This window comes from Labrus mixtus, chromosome 18 (genome assembly GCF_963584025.1).
Source record: "Labrus mixtus chromosome 18, fLabMix1.1, whole genome shotgun sequence".
NCBI lineage: Eukaryota > Metazoa > Chordata > Actinopteri > Labriformes > Labridae > Labrus > Labrus mixtus.
Window position 1 is genome coordinate 15,525,982 of NC_083629.1, and position 26,879 is coordinate 15,552,860.

A 26,879-nucleotide genomic window follows, 5' to 3' on the forward strand; every position below is an offset into this window, starting at 1 on the left:
AATAGCTTCCTTAAAGCAAATTAAAGTAATTTTCCATTGTTAACTTAAAAGTGAACCAGTGAAAGGAAGAACCTCCAAGATGGAATGTTGTGGGATGCACATGTTCAGTATTTGTTATTATAAGTGAGTTATCCTCACGCTCTGCATAGAACCATCCTGTTTATATTTTAAGTCCATGTGCGTGTGTGTGTTTATGCACCCTCTGGACTCACTGATGAATGGTGTTGGTGTTGGTGGTGGTGGTGGTGGTGGTGGTGGGGGGGTTCAAAAGGATAAGTGCAGAGGGGAGGGGTGGAGCAGCAGCTCCCACCACCTGCCACCCGTGGGTTTGTGTGAAGGTGGGGTTTAGGGACCCATGGGGAAGGGATTTTGGAGGGAATGCACTCCAGTTTTAGCGGCTTCTTCTCACGTGAGCGTATGCACAGAGACTCAAAAATCTGACCTGTCCCTAATCTACACCCCAAATCTGGCCCAGAATGAGATTTTGCAATAATCTGTGTGACCTGCATGCTGCAGAACAAAAACACAAAGGATGTTTACAGGGTGTGTTGCTTGCATGAAATTCCTCTCTGTATCTGGATCAAAACAGTGGTTGTTGTGGCGTTTAGATGGTTAAAACCTCTAACACTGAACAAAACACAAAAAATTGTCACGTTTTCATTTGACTTTTTTTTAAATAATGCATACATTCTTAATGAATGCAAATACCCTACTGCATTTCTCAACATTCTCGTCTAAGAGCATTAACTGTAGCTGCAGACATTGAGCTTTAAAAATGGTGCAAAGGTCGACACTGAACATTTAGTGTCTGTGTGTTTTGAAATGTAACATCCATGTGATGCTTCATAACAACTATTGCGGTGTGTAAATGCAACATGAGTCTACAAAAAGCACCTTGTCTTCTCTTGTAATCCTGTCTTCATACTGTTCTTTGGTGGCTTGACTCTGTTGTGTAATAAGTGAAGCAGAGTGCAGTGTTTTCCTGAGGGAGAGGAGGAAGGAGAAGCTCTGAGGTCAACAACAATAAGGCCTGTACCAGAAACTTATCAACCGTTCAAAGGCGCTTTACTGCATCCCTTTCATACTACTACAGAAGGTCACATTTAGCCAGGGACACCTTTGAACCAGAAGGGATTGTGGGTATTTTGAGAGATACCTGCACAGAGAGGGCAGATTATATCGCACCTGCTGTGCTGCTTTAAAAACAGCGAGAGAAACAAATCCTTTCATGGAGCTTTTGTCTGCTCCGTCTTGTGATCTCACACTAAAAGGGAGAACATCTCAGACGTGAATATAGGCCAAAGACTCCGTCTTCTTTGGCTGGTTATTTTCCCCTGCTAGCTTGAACTATAAATAATGCAAAGACCCCCCCTCCTCTCTGCACATACAAAACCCCCAGGTTTTTGTAGGGTATCCCCTTTTTCTTACACGGAACCCACCCCTCCTGTTCACTTTTTTAATTTGCTCCATCTCTTTCTTTTCCCCCTCCCCCTCTCTTTCCCATTTATTCCTCTCTTTTCTCAATCCCCCCTCTCGTCTCCCTTTCATTCGCTTCCCCTCTCGGCCTTGTTTAAAGATCTCTTGCTCTCGGTGCAGGCTGCAGAGTGGCAGATAAGACGCACAGAGGACAGAATGATAATCATGTTTAGTTGCAGCAGTGATGCCCGGCCAGCGTTCAGTCTGAGTGTGTCTGGAGGAGAGTGTGTGATGCTGGTTTGTTATTGTGTCCCAGTATGACTCTGCACCATGTACAGAAGAGTGTGTGACTGTGTGTGTGTGTGTGTGTGTGTGTGTGTGTGTGTGTGTGTGTGTGTGTGTGTGTGTGTGTGTGTGTGTGTGTGTGTGTGTGTGTGTGTGTGTGTGTGTGTGTGTGTGTGTGTGTGTGTGTGTGTGTGTGTGTGTGTGTGTGTGTGTGTGTGTGCAGGAACAGGAGAATAAAGCAGTCACTCTATTAAGCTACAACGAAAGGACTGTTTTCTTTATTAGTTTGTCACCTTTACTCTTTCCTTTCCTAACACATTTTGGCTTCTCCTTACTCTCCTCTTACATTTTCCTTTCCTTCCTTTCCTCCATCACTTCCCCCTTTTCATTTCCTCTTCTTTCCTCCCCTCTACCCTTCTTTCCTTTCACCACCCCTTTCTCTTGTATGTCTCTACCCCTTTCTCCTTTATTTTTGCCTACCCGTTTCCCCCTTTCTCTCTCTACCCTTCCTAGTCCTCATCTTTCTTTTACTTTCCTTACTCTCCATCCTATCTTCTTGGCCCCTAATTTCTTCTCCTACACTTGTCTGCTCCTACCTTGTTTTCTCTCCTCTCCTTGATTTTCCTCCTCTCCTTGCATGTCTCCTATCCTACCTCTCCTCCCTTTCTCCCCCCCCTCTCTTCTGCTTCATCCTCCTCTCTGTCCCTCCCTTCTCTACACGTATTTCCTCTTCTCTCCTGTCCCATATTCTACCTCTCTCTCATTTTTTACTCAGGCTATTCCTCTTGTGTCTTTCCTTCCCCCCCCCCCCCCCCCCACCTCTCTTGTCCCTATCTCCACTCTTCTATTCAACCCTTTCCCTTCCTTTCATCCTCTCTTCCTCACTCCTCTGCCATCATGACAGAGGAGGAGGATCCTTCCGGCAGGCCCAGCCCCCCCTGCGCTCTGACTCGTCCACTCAGTGTGACAGGGGAAGGCTGGGCTGTCCCGAGCTTTATCTAAACACTCACACACACACATAGAGACCCTGACACACACACACACATAAACACACACACAGAGCCTCCCTGCGCTCAGCTCAAGCCCTCTTAAAGCTGTTTTTCTGCTGGAGATCAGCTAACGACACACAGCTGCTTCTCCCGGAGACAGAAGGACAAGAGGAGGGAGGGGAGAACGAGGAGAGAGGAAAACAAAACCGCCTGCAGCCTCTTAACTTCTGTGTCTCTGCTGCAGCTCGTTCCTCTGCAGGGACTGTTTTCTGCTCGAGTTCAGGACTTTTTTTTAAAAGAAGAGGTTGGAGGTTGGAGTTCGCATGCCATAATCGGAGTGAATGGGTTGCCATGGTTACTCACCCAGGGAGCTTGACCCGTGCTGAGTGAATGGAGGGAGCGCCAAGTGAGCGATAAACTAACGGAGGGGAGTCACCAGAGAGAGAGAGAGAGAGAGGAAGAGGAGAGAGAGAGAGAGGAAGAGGAGTGGTGGATAACAGAGGAGCAGAGCAGAGGTTGAGAATGGAGGACGGCTTTTCCAGCTACAGCAGCCTGTATGACACCTCATCACTGCTGCAGTTCTGCAACGGTAACACCAACTTTAATCCTCTTCCTCACCCTTCCTGTCCACCCCCCCCCCCCCCCCCCCCCCCCCCCCCCCCCCCCCCCCCCCCCCCCCATCCCTCCTGCTGCATGTTTGTTTCTGTGGGTTTGACATGTCACCAGCTGACTGGCTAAACTTGACTCCAAGTAGAGATGTGTGTCTCTGTGCTTTCCTGACTCGAGCTATTTTAGCTCCAGTAAAGAAAGGGGTCATATTTGAAGTTGTATAGTGCATGATAGGAGTCTAGTTTGAGACTGTTTTAACTTTGCAGATATTTAGACAGAAAACTTTGCATGGTAAACATATTGACAGGGGGACATTACCAGACTACTATATCACAATCAAAAGGTTATAGGTTTGTTTACAATGTTTTGTGTTCTAGTTAAAAAGCGAATTAAGCAGCATTTGATTACAGACAGTGATTAAAACAGAATAGAAATTAAAGACATGCCCTGCAGTGTAAAGTGAAAATGCTTTATCTTTGTTATATTTCCCCTCATTTCTTCGCTTGGCAGATGTATCCCCAGACATTTGATTTGAAAATAGGGACAAAAAATGACCCGGAATCAAGGGTGGAAACCGTTTTAATTTTATAGTGCATGCTATTTCCCTCCTTTGAAACTTGGCACAGATTTAGCTACATACAGTATGTGATCATAAACATGTTGAGAGAGGGTATTTACATGAAAACATTGTGTGGAATTGAAGGGAAGTCTCTAGGAATCAAGGCCAGACTAATGTCAACAGTGAATGTGAGCCAGCAGACGTCAGGAGAGCCAATAAACAAAGACAGGCAGAGCAAGAGGAGCAGTGGTTAGCTCACAGCGCTGCCCTGATTACTCTGGTTCTGCTTGATGTGATGAGGGCTCTGTTATGAATATATTTCCCCCCTGTTGGCTGAATGAGACAGAACAGGACAAGACACTATCGCTCATGTTGCCTGCTAATGGCATTTATCCGCTTGCAGAGGGAGAAACAGTACTCAAGGCAGTTATGGGTGGGAGAGAGAGGGTGACTCAGGGAAGAAGAAAAGCAGCGTGACACATCAGAATGACATCAGTTTTGGGATCTAATTCTAAGAAGCTCTACTTTCTATTCTTTTAGCGTAATACATTTATTTTACATGTATTTGACTTCATACAAAAACAGCTCAATTGCACGCAGAAAAAGTGCTTTTACCGCAGTGTAAAACGCCCAAATAATGAGACTCCAGTATGTTACTCACTGTCTGCATACTAACAGAGTACAGTTAGTGAGCCCCCCATGCACAAAGAGGATTATCCCCAACACAATGACCAGTGTCTCCAATAGAGACCGCCACTGTAGTAGAGGGAATTTAAAACAGGCTGCAGTGCTGATATGAGCACATTCAGGGACCCCCAAAAAGAGTAACAGAATAGTTTCCCTATTGTTTTCAATGGACATCTAACATTTTTCAGTGTCTCCTTTGCAGTTGCAATGTGGTTAGCGAGTATAATTGTTGGAGCGTGGAGTAAAGGGTAATTGCCAACGGTGGATAATGAAAAAATCTATAATATTTACTGCGCTGTGTAAGCACTAGCAGTCGATGGGATGAGGGAATACTGGTGTCCATCAGAGCAAATCCTGGAAGTAAAATTACAAAGCGGTGTCTCCCACCCTGAATACTGGAATGCTGGTCTACTTTCATGAATCACTGATGAGGGGAATCTAGTTGAAAGATTTTTTTTTTTTTTTTATCCCTTATGGACTTCCCTCATTAAATTGACAGTAACTGCAGAGACAGACATGCAGACAAAGAGAAACAGAGTTGCAGAAGGTTATGTTGAGATAGATCATTCAAAATGGGGTTACATATCATATCTAAGTTAACATATTCAGTGTAAATGTTCCAACATCCTGGACATGGCGGGCTTCCTGTGGGACATCAGGTCCATAAATAACTAACTGAAGATGTAACATTTGCTTCATTTTTTATGGCAAGTTGTGTGAAATCAGTCATGATAAGGAAGAAGGAAGACGTAATAAGGTTGGGCATCAGATGGTATCAGGTTTCACAAGTACATCCAAATGATCAGTGCTGATTTCACAACCCTCTGTCTCTGAATACTTGAGAAGCTGTTATTATCTACGACTAGCAGGAGATATTTCTACATTTCTGCTCAAGTGTAGGGGTTCCTGTGAAATGAGCAAAGTGCTGACAGTGCCAAAGAAAACAGCTGAGGTGAGTCTGTCAGACTGACCTGAAAAACCGGTGTAGCTGTTGATGTGCAATGTCAGATAAAAGTTCTACTTGAGACACAAATCTCACAAATTACAGAGCAAGGGCAAGTACAGCATGTCAGTACTGTAGAACACATGTGTTGCCCCTGAGGCTCAGCGGCTTGTGAAGACATTAAGTGTCAGAGCAAACAGAGACAGTCATAGACAGCAGCTAGTAGGGTCTTAAGCTCCCCCTGAAAAAGGCCTAGCCCCCAAAGATCTCTATCCATGTAAGATAACTGCTCTGGCTATGTGGTTTGCACGACTGTGCATTTAAATATTGCTTGTTTTGCAATTTGATTGGTTGGTTCACATCATCCAGGTATGATTTGAACCCACCAATCAAGGTATTCTATTAGGTATTGTTGCAAGTCTGCATGTTGTGAGACATCATAAACATGTCACTCTTACAGTTTTTGGTCCAGGATTCACTCCCAGCATCTTACCCGGTTGGTTGAAATAAAATACCTTTAAATTAATCTGATTACCAAATAACGTTTGTGAGGGAGAGCGTTTGGTAGGTCACATCAATCACAGGCCGGTAATTCGAGCTTTGACGATGCCAACATGGTGGAGACACTTTGTCGCAGCAAATGGAGAAAAGATTTAACACTGCAAATGATCGTCACTGAAAGCGAAGAGATGTGTGTCATGTACTGTGTGCCTTGAGCTAACGTTAGCTTCAGCTAGCAGGAAGTTGTGCTAATTGTGTTAATTCAAAGCTGAATTCCTTTGTAAATCCACAGGTGCTTCTTGTTGTGACTTGATTTTGTTCCGTCTTTGTTTCGTTAAGTAGTTTAAGGTACAGAATGAAGTCTCACCCAGTCTACATTTAGTAAGCTTGTGATTACACACTTCAACACATGTTGCCCTGTCATGGCCAGCACCCAGAGTTAGAGCCTTTGAGTTTTCTTACCGTGCAAGGTTGTTTGTAATCCTTTACAATGTCATGTTTCCTCTCTGAGAGAGGCTGATGAAGTAAGACATGCAGCTCAGAGGCTGTTGCCAGGGATCTCCAAACTTTCGTCGCCTTGCCTTCTCTCTATTCCCTTCACAAGACAAAGGACTAAAAATAAACCAAATTGAGTCGAGGTAAATAGGCCTTGTTCTAACAGACTGCATAATTAGGTTAGCCTTAGTTACGATGTGTGTGTTTAAGTCTATGACAGTAGCGCTCACACATTTGCAGGACCAGGGTGTTTGTGTGTGTTTGTATGTGTGTTGTTCCTGTAGGCAAAGTGATATCACACTGCTGTCCAGCTGAACCCAACCCCACTCTAAGCAAAAGTAAATGATGTCATTCATGGCTCTTCCCCTCTCTCTCTCTCTCTCTGTTTCTCAACCCGTGTGCTGTGGATCATCCAACCAAACTAATGTTCAGAGACTAGGTCAGCTAAACTGCAGGCACGCGCAGGCTGCATGCTTTGTCCTCAGGAGGTCACAGCTACAGTAGCTCATCAGGCTAACTGAAAATTAGCCTCATTACACACTCTGACACGCGCACACACACACACACACACACACACACACACACAACTGATTACAGCTGATAGAGGAAGAGGATCCTTTAGAGGAGCTCTTGTTATCTAGATCAAATCAATAAAATCACAATTTGCAGTGTGTTGGTCCTAGAGAAGAGGACAGTTGAGAATGAATTAGTCTGTGTTGTGCTCCTGGTAATGAGATCGCTCTAGCCCCTCTAATGCACCAACGAGGGCTGGTATTGTTTTTTCAATCAGTCATTTTCTTATCCCTTAGTCATACTTTGATTAGTGAGTAAAATGACATAAAGTAGAAAGACATGTCTTAAATCCGAAGGACCAAAAGCTCCCAAAAGGTATCAATCCAGAAAGTCTCAGTCTGAAAAGTATCAGCCCTCCAACTATTGGATGTATTACTTTCCCTGTTTACTGTAAGATGTGTCAAATACGATCAAAACCTTACTAAACTAAAGCAGGTTTAAAGTTCCACAAGTTCAGTTTCATATCACACAATGGAGTTAGGAATCAAGTGGCTGTTTGGAAGAAAAGCTCTTAGTGGCAATAATGTTTGGTATGCCAAATATGCGGCCCAAATGTGCATAATCATGATTGCTTATAGACATAAGAGAAAGCAACCTTTTGTTCATTTTCTCCTAAAGCCCTCATAGCTCTCCATGTTTTACTACCTAAATCTGTTAATCAGTCAATCCGGCTCACTTACAGCGCTGTACTACTCCTGATCACACTCATGACCATCACAAAGCAGAGAGATTAGTTATTTCACCTTTTTGAATAATGGTGTCGGCTCACATTTGAATCAAACTTTTTTTATTATTTTTATTAAACCTTTGTACTCCACACTTGGCGATGTGTGCACCCACGGGCTCCTTGGCACAACCCTCACCATACTGGCGGAATCCCCCTGTGGCACCAGAACACGCCAGCAAGGAAAGGTGACACAGAGAAGTGGAGAGCAATAAAATTGCAAAGTGCAAAATGAAAAAAACAGGAAGTAAGTTTGAGTCAGCTGTAGTGAGGATGGATGGGGACAGACGTGCAGGGCGGAGAGGTGGGACGTTGAGTAAGACGAGGGCATCGTTTGATGTGTGTCGGAGGTGTTTGATTCACAGCAGAGATGACACGACTCCATCCAGCCTCCTCTGTATCTTGGCTCAGCATCTATAGGTGTCTCCTTCCAAACCCTGATTCATGATGGCACGTGTGGAGGGATTAGGATTAAAGCTCACGTTACTGAGCACAGTAGCCAAGGAAGGAAGGATGCCAGGGAGGGAGAGACGAGACTTAGTGTGACTTTTATTTTTGACTTAGCTTAGACGCTAAAGCTGAATTATGGTTAAATATGTATTGACAGAACGTTTTTCTTAGATTTATTGAAGCTTAAAATTGCTTATATGACTGACTCTAAACTCAAAGACTTTTTTATTCAACAGACTATATGTGATCCTCTTTCTACAACTACTACTGCTGAACCTGAGGCACAGCTGTTTAAAACTTCCCAAGAAATAGTGAAAAACTGAGAATGAGGAAATAATGTTTCTTTGTAACCTGTAACATGTTTCAGAGCAGCAGTTTAATAAATATCGACCTGAATGGAAGCTCATGCGCTGCTGATGATTCATTTAAAGGCCCACATTGATTTCCAATTGCCGTGTCAGTGAGAGCACACACCACTCTCTGTTTTTTTTTTTAAATCATCATGCTGTCCCTCTCTCAATGTTGCTGGACTTCTTCAGTTCTTAACTCTCTTTCTCCTTCTTCTTCTTCTTCTTCTTCTCTCTCGCTCTCAGTTTCTCCTTCACCCATCATCCTCTGCTACACTCTCCCACGCTCTTTGTTTGATCTTGTGCGGGTGCCCCCAATATGAGCTCAAAGTGCTTTTTTCTTCCCTCCAGACAGGCAGATACTGAGTCTGCCGGTTTTGCTCTTCTGTAGTCACGAGTCAGGCTGTGTTTTATCTTCCTCTCCACTGTAAGGGTTCACCCTGCCCTTTCTCTTTCATGTTTTTAGAATAAGGAGCTGTTAGCTGCTAACAGATCCACACAGTGACATTGTTGGCTCATTGAATGTGAGCATGAGATAGAGTGTGTGAAACAAGACAGCAGCAGATAGACTGAGCCTATTGCTCTGGATCATTTTAAACAGCAGATTGTGCTGTATGGGGAGTCACGCTGTGTGTGTGTGTGTGTGTGTGTGTTTGTGTGTGTCTGTGTGTATTTGAGATCTGTCCGAGCCAGCAGATATGAGGCTACCCCTTCTTGCCAGTTAAGTAAGGATACCACTTGCCCAGTGAAAGCAGTAAATCCTCGTTGTGCCATTCCTTCACAATAGTTTACCCTGAATATAAATGTGTAATAAATAAATGTGTGAGGAAATTGATTAATAGAGTAATATATCATCTATGTCTGTCACTATTCTGGCATCCATGCCAGTGTGCATATTAGATCTTATTGGTATAATGTTAAGATTCTTGTGATTTAGTAAACACATGAAGTGAATCACAGGTTTAATGCCACAAAAACTTTTAAAAGTTAAAGGCTAAAATAGAATATATTTTTTGTTTAGTATTCACTTGGCGATGGCACAGAGGTAGCAGCTTGAAACAAAATGATCAAGATAAAGATTTTGTGGTTCAGCAGCCATTTTCACTTTTGAATCTAATTTAAGGAAACAAGTTACATTACAGATAACACAAAGTCATCTGCATTTTATCAGAGTGAGTCTCTGTAAAACCCAACATTAAAGCATTACTCTCCTGCAGTTTGAGCAAAAGTTTGCATTTTGAACACATCTGTAAAAAAAAAAACATCTTTGTTTCTAGAATATTAATTGAGTTTTTTAAATAAAAGTTAGTAAAATGAACGACAAAGAATAAGGCAGAGGTACTTTCTTCCTTTTCTGCAGATATGTAACCAAAAATGATTTGCTCTCTGGTTGTGCACAGTTTGAACATTTGTATTCACTCAGAAGTGTTTTGTCCTCTTGGTTACACACATATTGTTATTCCTGGTGTGGTTATCTCTGATATGTTTGCATTTTATTCAGAAACAAGGTCAGAGTCAGTGTGCTCATGGACACAGCCTTTTGGTGAGCCAGCGGGTAGGGATGCCATTTGTTGTCGAGTGTATTTCTCTCCCTCTCTCTCTCTCTCTCTCTCTCTCTCTCTCTCTCTCTCGCTCTCTCTCACTCTCTTATCTTTTCCTGCACTGACACACATTCACTCAGCATGACCCACTAAAACAATCAGGCATGTAAAGCAGGAGTGAGCGAGTTCTTGTGCTAAATATACACACCAACTCTGCGTGTGTCTGGTTGTGTGTGTGTGTGTAACTCATCCTTCTGGCATTCAAACATGAAAGAGAGAAGCACTCTATTGTCATACTTTTGTGTATTTGTGTGTCCATCTTCAAGTTCACTATGTGTGTGTATGTGCATGACATCACAAGGTCAGAAGAGGAGACCGACATTCTGCGTGAGTCCTTGAAAAGGATGTCAGGGATGAGTAAAAAATACCATGAAAGAGACAGAAACAGAAGAGCCATGCTTCCACCCTGCATGGAAATACTCTCTGCAGGACTTTGACTTTTACCTGAGGGGGAGGGTGGCTTGTAATAAATCACACTAGTCAGCAAAATCCCAGGGATATGCCATTATTTTTAGTCCCTGCTTCTTTTGAAGCTCAGAGTATCAACATGGTTATCTTGTTTGGAATACAAAAAGATTAAATTAGATTGTTCATTTTAACACATGAAGATGCTGCAAAGAGCAGTCAGGCATTTATGTATGTTTCAGATTTGCATGCAAATTATTTATAGTTCTTAAAATCAGTGTGTGTAAGAGAGAGAGAGAGAGAGAGAGAGCACAGGTATGTGTGTCTGCATTCATGTGCACACGTGCATGTCCGTACATATGAAGGGCTGTGATTATGTTCTATTTAAATCCCCGTGTATGTCATCAAACCATTTAGGATTAATTAAAGATCAGTTCAGATATTGTTACAAGGTGAGTGTCAGCCTGACTGTATTTATGCTAATTATCTCCATCAGTCTATTGTCTCCAGTGGGTCTGAAGTCTCAGCCCATTGATTTGGTTGCTCCAAATCCAGGACTTCATCTGGCCAGTTGTGATGCGAACAGATATAATTAACCTCTGGGTGCCTTTGGAGCACCTCCCAGAGGCTGCTCAGCACCTAATTGGTGTCTTACACCTGCTGTTAATGGAAGAACCGAGGGGGAAGCCCCGACTCTGCATGTGTGTGTGCACGTGTGTGTGTGTGTGTGTGTGTGTGTGTGTCCCTTTGCATGTGTTCATCCTGCCTGTAACAGATGGAGAGGGAGAAGAGGAGAAACTCATTAGATATTCCATTAAAAATACATTCATCCAGAACACAGGTGCAGAGATGAGAGTGACGACGCTGGACATGATTATTTGATTTGTTTTTCTCCTCGATGTGACATTTGTCTGTTTTAATGACGGGATAAAAGAAGGTCTGTTCTTTAAAAAAAAAAATCACAATTTTCTTTCTTTTCAGTTTTTTCTTTGTATAGCTAGTGCTCTTTCTTTAACTTAGTTTAGTGCAGCAGCAATCCAGGATGATTTCAGAGATCGTTGATCATAAACATCAGAGGGAAATTCCACATTTTGCTTTCTGATTCAGAGAGCAAGTTTTATTATACAGTGATGTTCAACGGTCATCAGTAAAGACATTTTATTAACCAATCTAAATGCAGGAACTGTGTCATTAAAAGATTCTGCAGATCCTTTTCAAAACCTGGTTAGACCATTGCAGCTTTCAAAGGAGAGCTAACCAAACCATGAAATACCATGAATGTGCATATTGGCCGTTCAATTTAAATCATTTTGATCTAATAATGGTTGTTAGTACTGAATTTCATGTTTTATTAATGTGCAGGGAGGTTTTACTGAAATTCAGCAAAAATTAAAGCAGTTAATAAGCGCATACGTTGGGTACTTCTTATATTTCTTGAAATAAAAAAAAGGCCTGAAAGTTAGCAGAAATGATCAGAACAAAGTTTTCAGGCGCTTTAATATCCAAAGAGACCAAAGCCATATCTTTTTTTAAACCTGCCTGTAAACATATTTTGTTCAGACTGTGCTGAAGGCATATATGTCTCATCATTTCTTTGAGCTCTGTTTGTTTACCATCTCAGATATTTTCATCCCTTACCCCGCCAGTCTCTACTTAACGCTAAGTTCCTAAAAAACTTCCCAAAAGACTTGTGTGTTTTTTTGCAGCAAACAACCAAGAGTAGTCGTCTCAGTAGCTGTGACATACTTGTCAGGAGACAGCGTTTAATGCAGTTATTTGGATGTTTTGAAAAGGTCATATGAAACATAATGAATGCAAATAGGGATAAATGAACCAGAGGAGATAAACCTTTGAGCATCTTTTGTCCAGTTTATGGGTAAGATTTAAGTGTAGGCCAGCAACCAATACAGAAAAGTAAAACCCAGAAGTTACATGAAAGCAGATTATTCCAAACATTAAGCTTTAGGTGGAATTAACTTTTAAAATTGTCAAAACAATTTAAACCATGCAGAACTTAAAATAGAGCCAAGTGCAAGGACTACTTTTGTTCTAAATGTATTTATTATTTATTATGTATTGATTGCAATAGTTGGAAGCATTGCATGTTTCTACAGATGTTGGAGGCACAGGTGTGTTTTCAAGTTTCTGTTCATGAAACTGAGCTGCATGTTGAATCATCTTCTCAAAATTCCTCCTGAGATTCACTGAAGAGCAATGTGAATGTGTTGGAGGGTTTAAAACAACCCTAACATAAAATCCAACAAAAGTTGGTTTCAGACATTTCTCTTAAGTCTACTCTTGTCATGGTCTTGTCGGCTGGAAACATGTCTGTGTACTGTATGTTCTCCGCCCTCCAGATGGCAGATTTAAGATTGGCTGATGTTCAGGGTGGACATCACAGTGTCTGTGTGTGTGTGTGAGACCATTCACACCATGGCAATCGTGTTTCCCATAACAACACTGTTACTGGATGGAACAACACACATGCAGGGTTAGATCGGGTATCCCGCCTCCTGTTCCTTCCTGGTTGTTTGTCACTGAGGACAAAGCTCTGTTTTATGTGCAGAACATTTGAGGCTGAGAAAGAGAGGCTTGTGTTCCTCGAGTCTTTGCCAAGCCTGACTCTGTTTCTGCCCTAAAAGAAGAACGGTCTCTTTATTCAACTCTTTGTTACGTTTTTTTGGTCAACTCATTTTGTTGAAGAACTTTTCATAGAAAGGTGTCAAAAAGTCAAAATCACCAGTGTTTTGATTAATATTGTTGCCATTTCAAATACCTCCATGCAGGTGACAAGCCCGCAAAAAGGTCGATCAGCATTCAGGGACATTTTAACAATGTAATGACACAAATGAAAAATGTATAAAAGGACATATCACAACTCAACATCTGTTCCCTATAGTTTCAAAAATCCAGCAAAATATGGCACCCCCAGGATCCATATATATCCTTTTATTAGACAGGGGTAGCTAAAAACCAGACATCAGAGTAAAAACACATTTGTAGATCCTCTTCCAGGCAGGATTGTGCTTTACTAAATGGTTTTTCTCTAACTTGAAATGTCACATTTTTATCCCACTGGAACAGACATGCACCGTGCACCTGTACCAAGGACTGATTAATACAAATGAAATGCCATTGAAGGTTTTGACCTTTTCTGTATGCAGGCAGAGAGATTAAAGCACAAACTGTGTTCCTGTTGCTGCTGCATCATTTCTGTGAAAACTTCATGCAAGACCAGGAGAATGTAATATGAATCATGAAGCACAGGAACGGAAGACCGCCAGTAACTAACACTGAAAATAACAATATAGTAATGAAATATGCATTATTAATGCATGACTATAGCTGGAAGTATGCCCATCACAAATAGCATCATAATAAAGGTTTAAATGCATTAAAAAATGTAAGGGTTAAAATTTATTTATTGTTTACAATGATAGAACATTTACTTTGACACAACTTTTTGACTTCCCTGTGTTGCATATGTCCCAAATAATGCACACAGATAATTCTACATTTCATTCAAAAAATTCTGCTACTAAAACAAACCCCTCACTTAATTGACCAACAAGGATGAGAGCAAGAGAGAACATGAACGCAAAACAATGAAACATTTTACTGCCAAAGTTGAATCCTTCCTTGTCTATTTTTCCTCCGAAAGTCTTTTTTTTTTTTTTTTGTGGCCTTTCTCCAAAACCTATCCCAGCACAGTTTCAGGAGAGAGAGAGAGGGAGTCAGACAAGAAGAGGGAGAGGTGAAAGAGGTTGAAGTGGCGCAAGAGAGCGAGCGAGAGAGAGAGAGAATATAAATCCAGCCTGGTGTTAATCTCAAACCCCCTGAGTATAAGGATCACTAGCATTGAGCAAGATCTGCTCCACATATCCAGCATAATCCCTCCTCCACGCCGCCAACACTTCCTCTTTGAATAAGGAGAGTGTGCGTTTTGTCAAAGCAGTGTGTCAGGATTTGGGTGTATATACTGTCAGGAGTTATTCTGCGTCAATGGGCCGTGTCTTTTTTTTTACTTCTTTTTTTCCTGTTCCCCAGCTGCTCTCTGGTTTTTTTTAGTTTTTTTTTTTTTAGAATCTTTTCACGCATGAAGAAAACATGAGAAAGTCTTCTCTCTTCGTCTGTAACCATACTTGCAAATAGAGTTAAATATCATTATTATTATTTTCAATTTCAAAACCCTTCCTAACAACACATATAGACATTATAGAAATAATAACTTCAGAAGTCCCCTTCTCTTATCTCAAAGTATGTTAACCATAAAAATACATCTTTCCCCCTTAAATGACAAAAAAACTTCAAATTAAACCTAAAATGAACAATTTCTAAGTTCATGGCAGAAACTAGCATTCTGATTTGATTAAAAAATAGTCATAACTTTTTTTTATGCTGTAGTTAAAATAAAAAATTAAGTGACTGGTCAAGGTTAAATTAAGTATCATGCATGGGAAAAAATGTAATTGAACTTCTACTACTAGAACAATTATTTAATGACAACACGAGGGAATGCTCAAAAGACAATTTTAGTGTTTAAATTTAAAAAAAAAAAACGTATCTTCTAAAAAAGTCAGACATACTTTTGTCTCTACTAGAAGTACATTTTCTGATCCTTAAGGTCTTACCATGCAGCAAATTGTGTACAGCTCCTTTGGACTGTGCAGGCAGACAGAAATGCTGCTGATGGTGGTGTTGCATCATCTTCAATATAGTGTTTGTGTATCATTGCTTTGACACATTGTGTGGTGTGAAGTGTGTGTGTGTGTGTGTGTGTGTGTGTGTGTGTGTGTGTGTGTGTGTGTGTGTGGCAGTGTGACTGATGTTAAGAGCAGAGAGGTGGGGGGGCTGTATCCTCTTTGACCTGAGTGTGACCTGGAAAGGACGTTGTTGATGGGAGGAAGGAAGGGTAACTTAACATGTTCTTACAAGGATGGAAAGATCTCTCGTGGGAGTCGTTCGGCCTCCTTTCATGCTCTTCTTCATCTCCTCGCTCCATCTTTCTCATTTATATCTCTTCCCCTCTTCTTCCTGTCCTATCTCAGCTCAGGTCATGTGTTAGGCCTTACTTCCACTGTGTTCCCACTTGGTCTATTTTCAACCTCTGAGCTCTGGTCCAGCAGGATCCATCTATGCAGCCTGTAAACACAGCGTCTGTCTCCGTAATCTGGCCAGCTGATTAGCCAACACACCTCTGACGGGTCATTTATGCTCGCTGCAGGTGACAGAAGAGATTGATGACGATTTAAGTAACATTTTGTTTCTCCTCCATTTCCCTCATTCTCTTTTCTTCCTCCAATCACTTCCTCAATTGGTTTTGCAGTTTTTCATTCATGCTGACATGTTCCTGATGGATGATTTCTGTCATGCCTGGAGCAGACTGAATTTTTCTTAATGCTGCAATTTTTAGCATGACATGTGTTATCCATTATACTGAAATTCTGCAACATACACACATATTGAGTTTAGATTTAAGCAGCAATAGGACTGTCGCTTGTTGGGCTTGTCTTTGGTCGAGATCTAATAGCTCAAAAAATAATGGATGGACTGCTAATTAAATTTGGAAAAACATTTGTGGTCTGAGCAGTTTTTTTTTTTTACTTTTCCTTTGAAGCCATCATAAGATTGAAATGAATGCGTTGCATTGAACTGTCTTCTTGATAGATTGGTAAACATATTCAGAGTCCCCGGGGGGGATGAACTGGAATACCCTAAAGCTTTTCAAATACATTGGTTTATTATACTGAAAAACAAATGACATCCCTAGCATCCTTAGCTGTGCTTTTAACTTCATGGAAAATTAGCAGATGCTAACATGCTAAGCTGTTCGTTCTTAATGAACAATGCACACATTTTTTTTTTTTTTAAGATTTATTTTTGGGCTTTTTGTGCCTTTTAATGGAGAGATAGGATAGTGGATAGAGTCGGAAATGAGGGAGAGAGAGTGGGGAATGACATGCGGGAAAGAAGCCACAGGTGGGATGTGAACCCGGGCCGCCCGCTTGAGACAACGGCCTCCATACATGGGGCGCGCGCACTAACCACTGCGCCACCAGTGCCCCGAACAATGCACAATTTAAATCAATTCACTCAATTTTTATTAAAAACAGTGGAAAATTCCAACATCATATGTACAGAGACCCATCTTGGAACCCATTGGCTAAAGACAGATGACATTATACCTCTGGGAGCGATAGTGTAGCTAACCGTTAGCAATCAAGGACTCCTGGCCAAGACTTCTTTTTCTTTGTGTTGCCTTTGTTTACAGCCTGTTAGAGGCACCATATGGAAACAAGAACACTTCAAATACCAAACTCCAGTCAAGACAGTAGCCTTGAGCAGAACTGGACTTTTAAACATTTTTTTTTAAAGCTTTGTCTTTGGGCTTTTGTGCCTTTAATTGAGAGACAGGACAGTGGATAGAGTCGGAAATCAGGGAGAGAGAGTGGGGAATGACATGCGGGAGAGGAGCCACAGGCCGGATTCGAACCTGGGCCGCCCGCCTGGAAGACCATAGCCTCCATAAGTGGGGTGCGCGCACTAACCGCCCCTGGACTTTTTGCTTTTTGCTGGATGGCCATCTAACAGCATGTTAGCACTCTCGCAAACTGTGATGCCAAATTATGTTCTCACAGGGCAACACACATGTCATGTTTTATTAACAGGATTATTCACAGCACCACCTTCATTCACTTTTGTACAACTGCATCACCATCTTTTCCCTCCACCTTCCTCTGTGTCTGTGACTAATAGATTTCCACCTTTTAATTCTTGGCATTAAATGAAACCCAGCATGCCACTTGATTATGATTAGGTCTGGACTTCCTGCAGCAGACTGAGGTCAGCTTGTTTAATAAGTGTGACTCAATGATTTTGGGGGAAATTTCTTTCCTGGAGGCATAATCTGCTGCAGCTGAACTGGAACTATTGGACAGCACCACCTGGCTGTGTGCAACTCATTCTGTGAAATTGACACGGGTTGGCAAAGGGATTTCGTTATCTGCATCCTGGGAGTCGATAGATGTTCCAGCAGACTGTGAATCATGGCTGTTCCTCTGTCTCAGTAAAACAGAAATTGTCGACATAGTGTTATGACAGGCTGTTTCCTGCAGCCTGCTTTAATTTTTTTTGATCTGTTGAATGTGTTTTTTTTACAACCCCCCTTTGTGGAACAGCTTAACCTGGCTGCTGAACTTTCCATCAAGTCAATATGGCTTGATGGTTGGCTTCTCTGCGATGCTGAGAAAATAGAAAAGACATCAATCACTGTGCATGTCAGTGGGTTATTGTGGAGGTGTGCAGGAACACATGGTGAGACAGCTGGTATCAGGACATTTTCTTGTTATACATTACATGGTTGTAAGAGTTTATAAAGAAGAACGGGAGACAGCTCAAATCAATGCAGGGCTGCTGCAGAAGATATTTTATACATGAGCGTTTGGTGGCATTTACCCTACTATGTTAGTCTTATTCCTCCTTCAGTGTATTGATCTTTGTGGTTGATGAGAGTGCATAAGAGGGGGAAACGGGTCAGAGCATGTGTGCACGCTTCAGTGTTCATTATTAATGGCAGTGAGGTCAGTAAATGACTAAGGAGTACAGTGGAGATTAAGGGGGGAAGCGGGCGTGGTTATTTAAGAGCAGGGAAGATGAACCGAAGAGAGAGTGCTTGTTTTCTATTTAAGTCCCTGCAGCTGAAGTGATGGCCAAACACTCGAGCAGGCAGGTGGTCTCAAGTAGGAAGGTAATCGGGAGCAATGTGTCACGCAGCTTTAGACAGTTTCAGCGAATCGTCCTTGGTTTGTGACTCGGCCACATATTGACCAGATAATGAAAAAAAAGACGGCAAAAGAGTGTCAGAGAGAGGCAGTGACAAAGAAGACAGACAGAAATGAAGTGATTTCAGCATCAAGGTGACAGGTGTGACAGAGCAGTGAAGCGAGAGGAGATTGTAGGGGTGTAATGATCTGCTTTTGTGGGAATGAAAAGGAGAGACGAGTGTCCATGGGTGCCTGTGCTGATGGATTTGTCGTGAGATGAAGATTGACATTTTACTGATTTTGAATGTCTGGACAGAAGGCATGTGATTGAGCCCCTGAGAGGTTTACTGTCACATCAAGAGCTGACTGTGCTGTGGTGGTCACATCAGTATCACACATTCTTCTGTATGAAAACAAACACAAACTGAAGCATAACCTCCCTTATCTGAATTCTGTACCACCGTCCACCATGTTATTGGGTTAACTTGCCCAAGAGGTTTGACATGGGCTGCAGGGTGACAGATGGAGGATGTTAGTGCACAGAGCTTCAGAATCACGGCCGTGACAGCTCGTCATTGTACTCCAACGACTGATGGTATCATGCAGTCATTGTGTCAGTGTTTGGAGCAGACCCGCAACAGATGCTGAGCGAATAATGGAAGCTTTATCAGTGGATATACACTCAGTGAGTATTGGCATATAGGAATATGAACAAGGACTGAGTCTCAGGTGAGCTTAAAGTTATTAAGATACAGGGTTATGTATGTGGAAGGCTTTGTCAGTGGGATGTGAAACAAGAACATATTTCCTTTGGAAGGATATCTGTCTGTAATTGAATGTCTGAGGGAACATATTTCTCATTGTACTTCACCACTCAGAGTGTGAAGTATTAGATTCTGTATCTGCAGGTTTTATTTAACTACATTTCTCAAGGTGGGGATTGATTATGGTAGAGTCTCATAGGTAGGTTGCTGTATCGTCAGCATAGAGCACCATTCTAGTAAAGACATTGTGTCCATGAAAATACGAATCACAAGACAGCACTAATGCAATAAACTAAAATGAAACAAGGCACCAGATATACCTTTATTATTTTGTTTTACACTAATCTATAGCTGGAGTGTTTCAGTGTTTTCCATGGTTGACTTAGCCATCTTGAATATTTCCATTTCTGCTACAAGCGTCAACTGTTCCATCTGCCTAATGCACCAATTTACCATCCTGTCTCATGGAGGGCCACCCTGACTGCAACAACTTATAATAACCAGTGAACAGCCAGAGGATTTTACTTACTAATGGACTTTGTCTACTTATAAACAAATCTGTGAAATAGCTTTTCTGGTGTGTTCTGCAAATTAAATCTTATGACTCCATCGACCTTATGGGACTATATGCTTTGAATACTTGTTGTATTGCATACAAATTGAATTTTTTACAAGATTAACATGCTATTAATCCCTTTTGTTTGGTATATGAACCATTGGACAGATAAGAATACCATTCTTATGAAAAACTGGAGTATTTTTATATAAGAATTGTTGAGGATTCATCACCCACTCATATGACAGATGGTGAGCGCATTTTTTGATGTTCTGTTTCAAATAAGAATATAAAAACAATGAGCATTATATTATTTCTTTATTATGATGTTCAAAAATATCTATTCCTTTCAGCTGGAAAATCAATTGGTCAAAAGTAGTTTGTCAATACACTCTAAAATTTGGGGAGAGTTTCTGGTCAGGAAAGGCCAAATCTCATTTTATGACAGAAAAATACAGAATCTGTTTTAAGTGATAAGAGAATCCACGAATCCCATGAGTGATTGTTATTTATCTTCCAGGTATCTTCCAAGATACTGTTCTTTTACTTGATTGGTTAATCACGTTATTCACAGAGGTCAAGACTTTCCTCAGATTTCTTTGATTTTGTGAAACAAACTATCAGGATTCAGCTGAGATTCTATGAAGAAATACAGACTTCACATCTGCCAGATCATCAGATGCCTGCTCGCTCCGATGCATAATGCATCAAACTGTTAGCACAGGTCTGCAGGGAAAACATAGCAGTGCTTAACATTAATATTTCATTAAGCCACTGCGACATCGAAGTGTTAATGGAAGAGACCTTCTGTGTGTGTGTGTGTGTGTGTGTGTGTGTGTGTGTGTTACCATTAATGAAGTTGACCCTTGTGACCTCTGCTTGGCCTCTATCAGGGTGTGAGGTGGGGAGTTCAATAATAACGTGTTAAATTACCTTAAACTCAAAGAGCTGAATGAAATGAATAAACAGGCTCATGAATAAAGGGTTTAATAGAAATGCAGTCAGCTCTTTGACACAAGGCTAAAGCTTTCACACACAGACAGAAAGCAATAAAGCATTAAAGTGAGCTCCTGGTTTGAAAGGAGTTCGCTGTTTGTTTTCCACCACTGCTTCTGCACTTTCCTTTTTACCTCCCTATTCTGTCATGCCTTTTAATTAAAAGAAAGGAATAAAAAAGGACGACTGTATACTCTAGAGATAAGAAAATATATTGATATTTATATTACTTACATTTGAAAAAATTCAAATTTTTAATAAACTTAAATTGAATAAACCTAGTTATATCGGCACATATCCCAGAGAAAATAAGCCGATACTGATAGTCACATGGTAAGCTAATATCGACTGGTATTATCGGCTGGGCGATTAATCGGTCGGGCTCTAATTTTTAACAAAGAGGTGCATTTTACTCTCTCTCTATAAACATACACATTTTATTTTAGCTGGAATAAGCTGATCTCTTTCAACACCATTCAACAGATTGCTTAGCCTGCAGATTCTCGCACGCCAGCTTTATTTAAAAAAGAGACAACACACATTATAAGAGAGGAATCATCTGACATTTTTTGACACTCATTTGCTGTATTGTCAAGAATTTGATGAAATAATTGTTACCACCCTCAAAAAAGTATGTTAACAATGCTGTAAACTAAGCAGTTACACTACGGTTACCTTTACACACAAAAAAGTGGAGTTAATATCGAAAAAGATGGCTTTCATTTATTAGAGACTTTTTGGCTGGGGGTGTGGACTTACTTGTTGAGCGTCCCCTCTCTTTTCTTTTATTTATGCTAAGCTAAGTTAAAAAGTCTACTGCTCTGACTTATTTAACTATTCCATGAATGATAATGCGGTATATCCTCTATGCAGTTCACAAAGGAAGTTCGATTGAAACGGTGAAGAAAAAAAACAACTTATACTTAATATTATGTTACATGTGTGAGGTCTGACGTGAGCTCTGTGTGTTTCCTCAGATGACAGTGCATCAGCTGCCAGCAGTATGGATGTGACCGACCGCATCGCCTCCCTGGAGCAGAGAGTCCAGATGCAGGAGGATGAGATTCAGCTGCTGAAGTCCGCTCTGGCCGATGTGGTGCGCCGGCTCAATGTGTCTGAGGAGCAGCAGGCCATGGGGTCACGCAGAGGACCCACCAAAGGTAACCTACACACATGAGCATGTACTTCTGTACATACAAAACAAATACAAAACACACATTCTGGATCAGATGCATGTTGTTGGATCCTTGGAGGATTCCCTTTCTCCTTTTCCATGTTGTTCTCTCTCTTTCCTAATCATGTCTTACTCAATTTCCTTACTCTGACTGGTTGTGTGTTCTCCTCCTCCTCTTTCTTCCTGGCCCCTGTTGTTGTGTTAAACATGTGCGTTACGTATTTAGACCCTGCTTTGATGAGAAAGTCTCCCTCAGTGGACAGCAATGTTGGGAAGTCAGGTAGGCCGACCGTGAAGTCTGTCTGCACTAACGGGGCCCGGTGTTGTGTTTACAAAAAAAGCACACTGCAGTCACTGCCTGCTGTTCTATACCACAGTGTAGTAATGTATAGTGGAGTATGCAGTATATACAAAAGAAAACCCACAGTCACCTTTAGTACTGCACTGCCTGAGGTCAATGCACTGGGACTGAAGTCTGACACACAGACATCAATGAACTGCCACAAGAAAGTGACTTTAGCTTTTATTTCCAAAAATGTCAAGCTATTGTTTTTAGGTAGATTTAAACATTCTGACACGTTCTCAGTTTAGGCTTATCCGTCCAGATTTAAACTCAGCTTAAAGACAAGTTTGATCACCATCATTGCACAACCTTTAATGTAACCTGCTAAATGGAATCGACTTGTCCTCTTGCGATCTGATATCACAAAGCTGACTGCAGCATGTAAAAGTTATAAGGGAAACAGCACGTCATCAAAAACTTTGAAAGCTTTGATAATGTTTTAATTACAGCATTTTACATTCAAATGACGTCTAGGTTATTAAACGAAGTCATTTTGATATTCTGCATCGAAATTGAATCTTCAGTGGAGGAAGTTCGCATGAAAAATCAGCGGCCCTCGATGCCTTTTTAAGCTCTCAAATGTGCATCAGAGCAAAGAAACAGATTGTGATTCTGAGCTCCTGCCAGTGTCGGTCTCTGGAGTGTCTATGGACGGATGAAGTTCCACTTTTATTTGGGATCTGGAGGATGACTCAGACTCAGCTTTCTCTTATTGTTCTTCACTGTGAAGCTCCACTCTACTGAAGTATGATGATGGTTTTCAATAAGCTCAGCACACAGTCTGCACATGAACACAAACACACAGAGAACACACTCATCTTCTTTTACATGCTAACTAAATTATAACCTCACTTTACCCCATGCTGTGTGATTACTACATGAATGATAACTTAGCAGTGTGTGTGTGTGTGTCTGAGGGATGAGTCTATTAAATATTTATCACTGCAGATAAAGCTGCAGCTTGGATTTGTTATTCCAAGGCTAGCCAGCCTGAATGCCATGTGTTTGTGTGTGTGTGTGTGTCTGTCAGGAGAGGGGGGTGGGGGCCTGATAACCTGCGTGCGTGTGTGTGTGTGTGTGTGTGTGTGTGTGTGTGTGTGTGTGTTTGCATGAATTAGTGTTCACGTTCCTTTTGTGTTGTCAAACCACCTCGTGCATATGACGTTTTAACATCAGTGGTTATTTGAATGTAAAGGTCATTGAGAAAGAACAATCTAATTAAAAATGGGGGAAAACATTTAGTTAATATTTTTTTTTGGATTACATTTTGGATGTCTCTGGTTTGGGAATTTTCTGCCTGTATTTTTATCCTTAATACATACAGTATTATTGTGCAATTATTCTATTCAAACCATCACTTTGAATAGAGCATTGTGCAGAGGGTTGTTTCTTGTGTTGTATACAGTACATCTATTAAATTGACTTATGTAAAGGTTCAAGTCTTCATGAATATTGCATTACTAAATTACAAACAAAGAGGGACAGCCTACATGTTTTTAGATATTTAAGCACAGCATGTTGAGTTCTTTTGTATCTGAGGTTACAGTTAGGCAACACATTTTATAAGCACGTCATAACTGACTACTGCTACGGTTCACATCTGGATTGTCACCAACACAATCACCTAACCACATTTACCTCAAATACAGACTGAAATAACAACAGATGGGCCACAGGACCATTGAAAAGACAACATTATAAAATGTTAATCACAATATTGCTGTAAAAAAAATGTTCAAACAGAGAGTGATATCCATATAGCTGTTACCCCAGTGCATGCAGGGAGGCTTTCCATCACACCTATACGTTCATGGAGTCTCTTTTTGTTCACTAATTAAGCAACTTTGCACTCTCACATGACACTTCAGGGACACCACTTCTTGTGTTCAGCTTTTTTTTCTGATGTTTCCCTGCTCTTGTCCTTTTTTTTTCATCCAGCCAGGCCAATGATTGCCACCTTACCGTTACGGCCCACAGTCAACAATGGGAATGTCCTACCAAAGAAAGGCAGCGGCACTCTGCCCTCCCCATCTGGACCAGGGTCCAGGAAGGATACCAGCACGCCCGCCAACAAGAGGTGAGAAGAGGGAAAGTATCAAATGGGCGGTCTAGGGGCTCTAAGTCAAGAGTATTCTGCCAGATTTAGTGGATTTTGTAGTTTTACGGATGCTTTGTGCTGTTAACACACTGTTGTAAATCATGCATGAGTCACGTCATTATTTACAGACATTTTATTTATTCTGCTCGTCTGTAAATTTGAGCCACAAATCATCACATTTCTGGCTTTTTATCAGCCAAAGCCACTGACATTAAACAGGGCTGATAAAGTGAGAAACAGCATCATCATGACAGCACTGTTTCTCTACTCTCTGTGTGTGTTTACATGCATGTGGGACACAGGTCATCAATCTTGTCTGTCTGGGGAACAATAGCTGTTTCCCGTATCGGGACGACTTTAACATAGTCAGGTGAAGCTCAGCAGACAGAAGGGACCTGCTACAGTACAGACAGCTGTTGTCTCCCCATCACTGTCACTTTTTATTCTCTGAGTTTGACTTTATTTCTGCTCAGGGATCTTTTCTAATTGTAAGAGGTGGTCCTTTTAATGCTCGTTGGCTCTCACCTTGAAGTTCGCTTATGAGGACAGCAGAGAATTAGCTTTGCAGATTCAGAATACCCCAAGGAAGACAGGAAATGTGATTTAGTCTTTTTTAATTTTCTTCTTTTTTTTCAGGATTTCATAGAAATTTTATTGGAGTGGTTTTAACACAAGACATTATTTATGATTCACTAAAATTAAACTTTAGTGACCAGTAATTAGTTATCAGTCTCTCCTGATTCGTCTTTGTGTTGTCCGTCTTTCCCGTCTGTCTTGTCTCACATGTCCTCTATTGTATTGTCAAAGTGTCCTTTCAAACTATGTTGTCTTATCCTGTCTACGTCCTGTGTCCTTCAAGTCTGTCCAGGTTACCCTCTCTGTCTTGCTCCACCAGGTTTCTCTACCTGCCCCTCAGGTGAGAGAGAGAACTAAACTTGGTCACAAAATGACATCATCACCATACCATGTGGAGCATGCTAACAGTTGTTTCACAAAAACAGTCACCAGGATACATAATAACTGCTCATTTGCAACATAACTCTCATAACTAACATTGACTGCTTTTGTAGCACTTGTATGCTTTGTTAAAGTGTGTGCCTGGGATTAGTCTAATCCCAGGCACACACGTTGGCAAACACACAACAGCCTTCCCCAATGCCCTGTGGCCCAATTACTGTGATTCCTCATGGGATAACTCAGCAAACAACACTTTCTCTCTCGCTCTCTTCTATCTGCTCTATTCTGCTTTTTACTGGACAGACACACAAAGGCTAACAGGCAGCCTCCAGTTTTAGGACGTGAATAGACTTTTCTCCCGTAGGGTGGATTAGGTGACCGGGCGTACTGGCCGTTGGATTGCTGATGGTGCCTTTTCTTTGTTGTAAACAGGCAGGCTGTCTGTCGCGCCAATATGCAGATTAGCATAGGTCTGTGCTACTGACACTGTATTTAAAAAGAGAGTGCAAGGAAGCAATGTTTTTTAATTGTGCTTTAGGGCAAAATCAAAGTTAAACTTTCATTTTCAAAAATGTGAGGCAGGTTTGAGCTGGATCATGAAATATGTTCCTCCCTCTCAGAGGTGCTTTCATAAGCTTTTCCTTGGATGAAAACTTTACCACAGGACATTTTAAGGAAAGCACAGTCAGGTACTTTTGTGACCTATTTCCTTGTACACCCCCCTCCTATTGGTCTCATTTTTCCCCTGTCCACCGCCCCCTCTCACCACAGCACAGTGAGGAGGACCAACTCAAACGAACACGTGGGAACTCTTACGCGGAAAGACTCGGGCGAGTCCAAGAGCAACCGGACTCGGGCCGGATCCACCGGCAGCAATTCCAGCGGCAAAAGAAGCGAAAGGTAACGTGAAAGTCACATAATAAATCAACTTTCCCCCGAATATCTACCCAGTCAATGATCCTTTCTGTTCACACATGATAGGATAGTGTAAGAAAAAATATGTAGTTTAGTTGATGTAGTGGTGATATGCTGAATGACAGCTGTCTGTTTACTCATTTACTTTGCAGCAAACAGAGGGATCCCGTGTTCAATGCAGGTAAGAACTAGAGGCTCTTTAATGGCTCTGTAGCCTGACATCTTTGATAGTGTCATGATATGAATCATGAGGGAGAGCCAGTCCACACAACACACAAAACTCAGTGGCTCCCTGTGTCTGCTTAAAGTCAAGGCACAGCTGCAGGAATCCTGCTTAAATAAAAAATATTGTCTTTGTGTGTTGTATATTATCCAAAATTAGACAGAAATTGATGTCTTCAATAATTTGAGTCAGAGTTTTGATCTGTTTTCTGCACACAAAGGACCTCTCAGACTTTCTCTACATGATGTTCTGTTAAAAAAAATGGTGTCAATCATTCAACATCTTTTTCTTGATCCATTCATTAACATGTGAGCAGTCCACTCCAGCCATTTATACGTCTCCATATCTACATTTCCATTCATCTTTTCTTTATAATCTGCTTTGTTTGAATAAATGTGTACAGTTTGAGTTTTATTATTTAAGTGAAGTCATTCAGATTAGGTCTCAGACTTACTCTGATCATTCTGGCAAAGGGTCCTTAAAATGTTGCATTCACAACGTCTGGC

General features: G+C 41.3%; 1 protein-coding gene across 1 annotated transcript in view; it reads left to right on the forward strand.

The window, feature by feature from the left end:
• The first annotated feature begins 2,727 nt into the window (after positions 1 to 2,727).
• Positions 2,728 to 26,879, forward strand: part of eml1 (EMAP like 1) — a 38,979-nt gene continuing 14,827 nt past the window's right edge. The window contains exons 1-5 of the mRNA XM_061063275.1: positions 2,728 to 3,279; positions 21,641 to 21,823; positions 24,119 to 24,257; positions 26,007 to 26,135; positions 26,303 to 26,331. Of these exons, the coding sequence (XP_060919258.1) occupies positions 3,213 to 3,279; positions 21,641 to 21,823; positions 24,119 to 24,257; positions 26,007 to 26,135; positions 26,303 to 26,331 (547 nt within the window). The 5' untranslated portion in view covers positions 2,728 to 3,212. The remainder of the gene's footprint in view (positions 3,280 to 21,640; positions 21,824 to 24,118; positions 24,258 to 26,006; positions 26,136 to 26,302; positions 26,332 to 26,879) is intronic.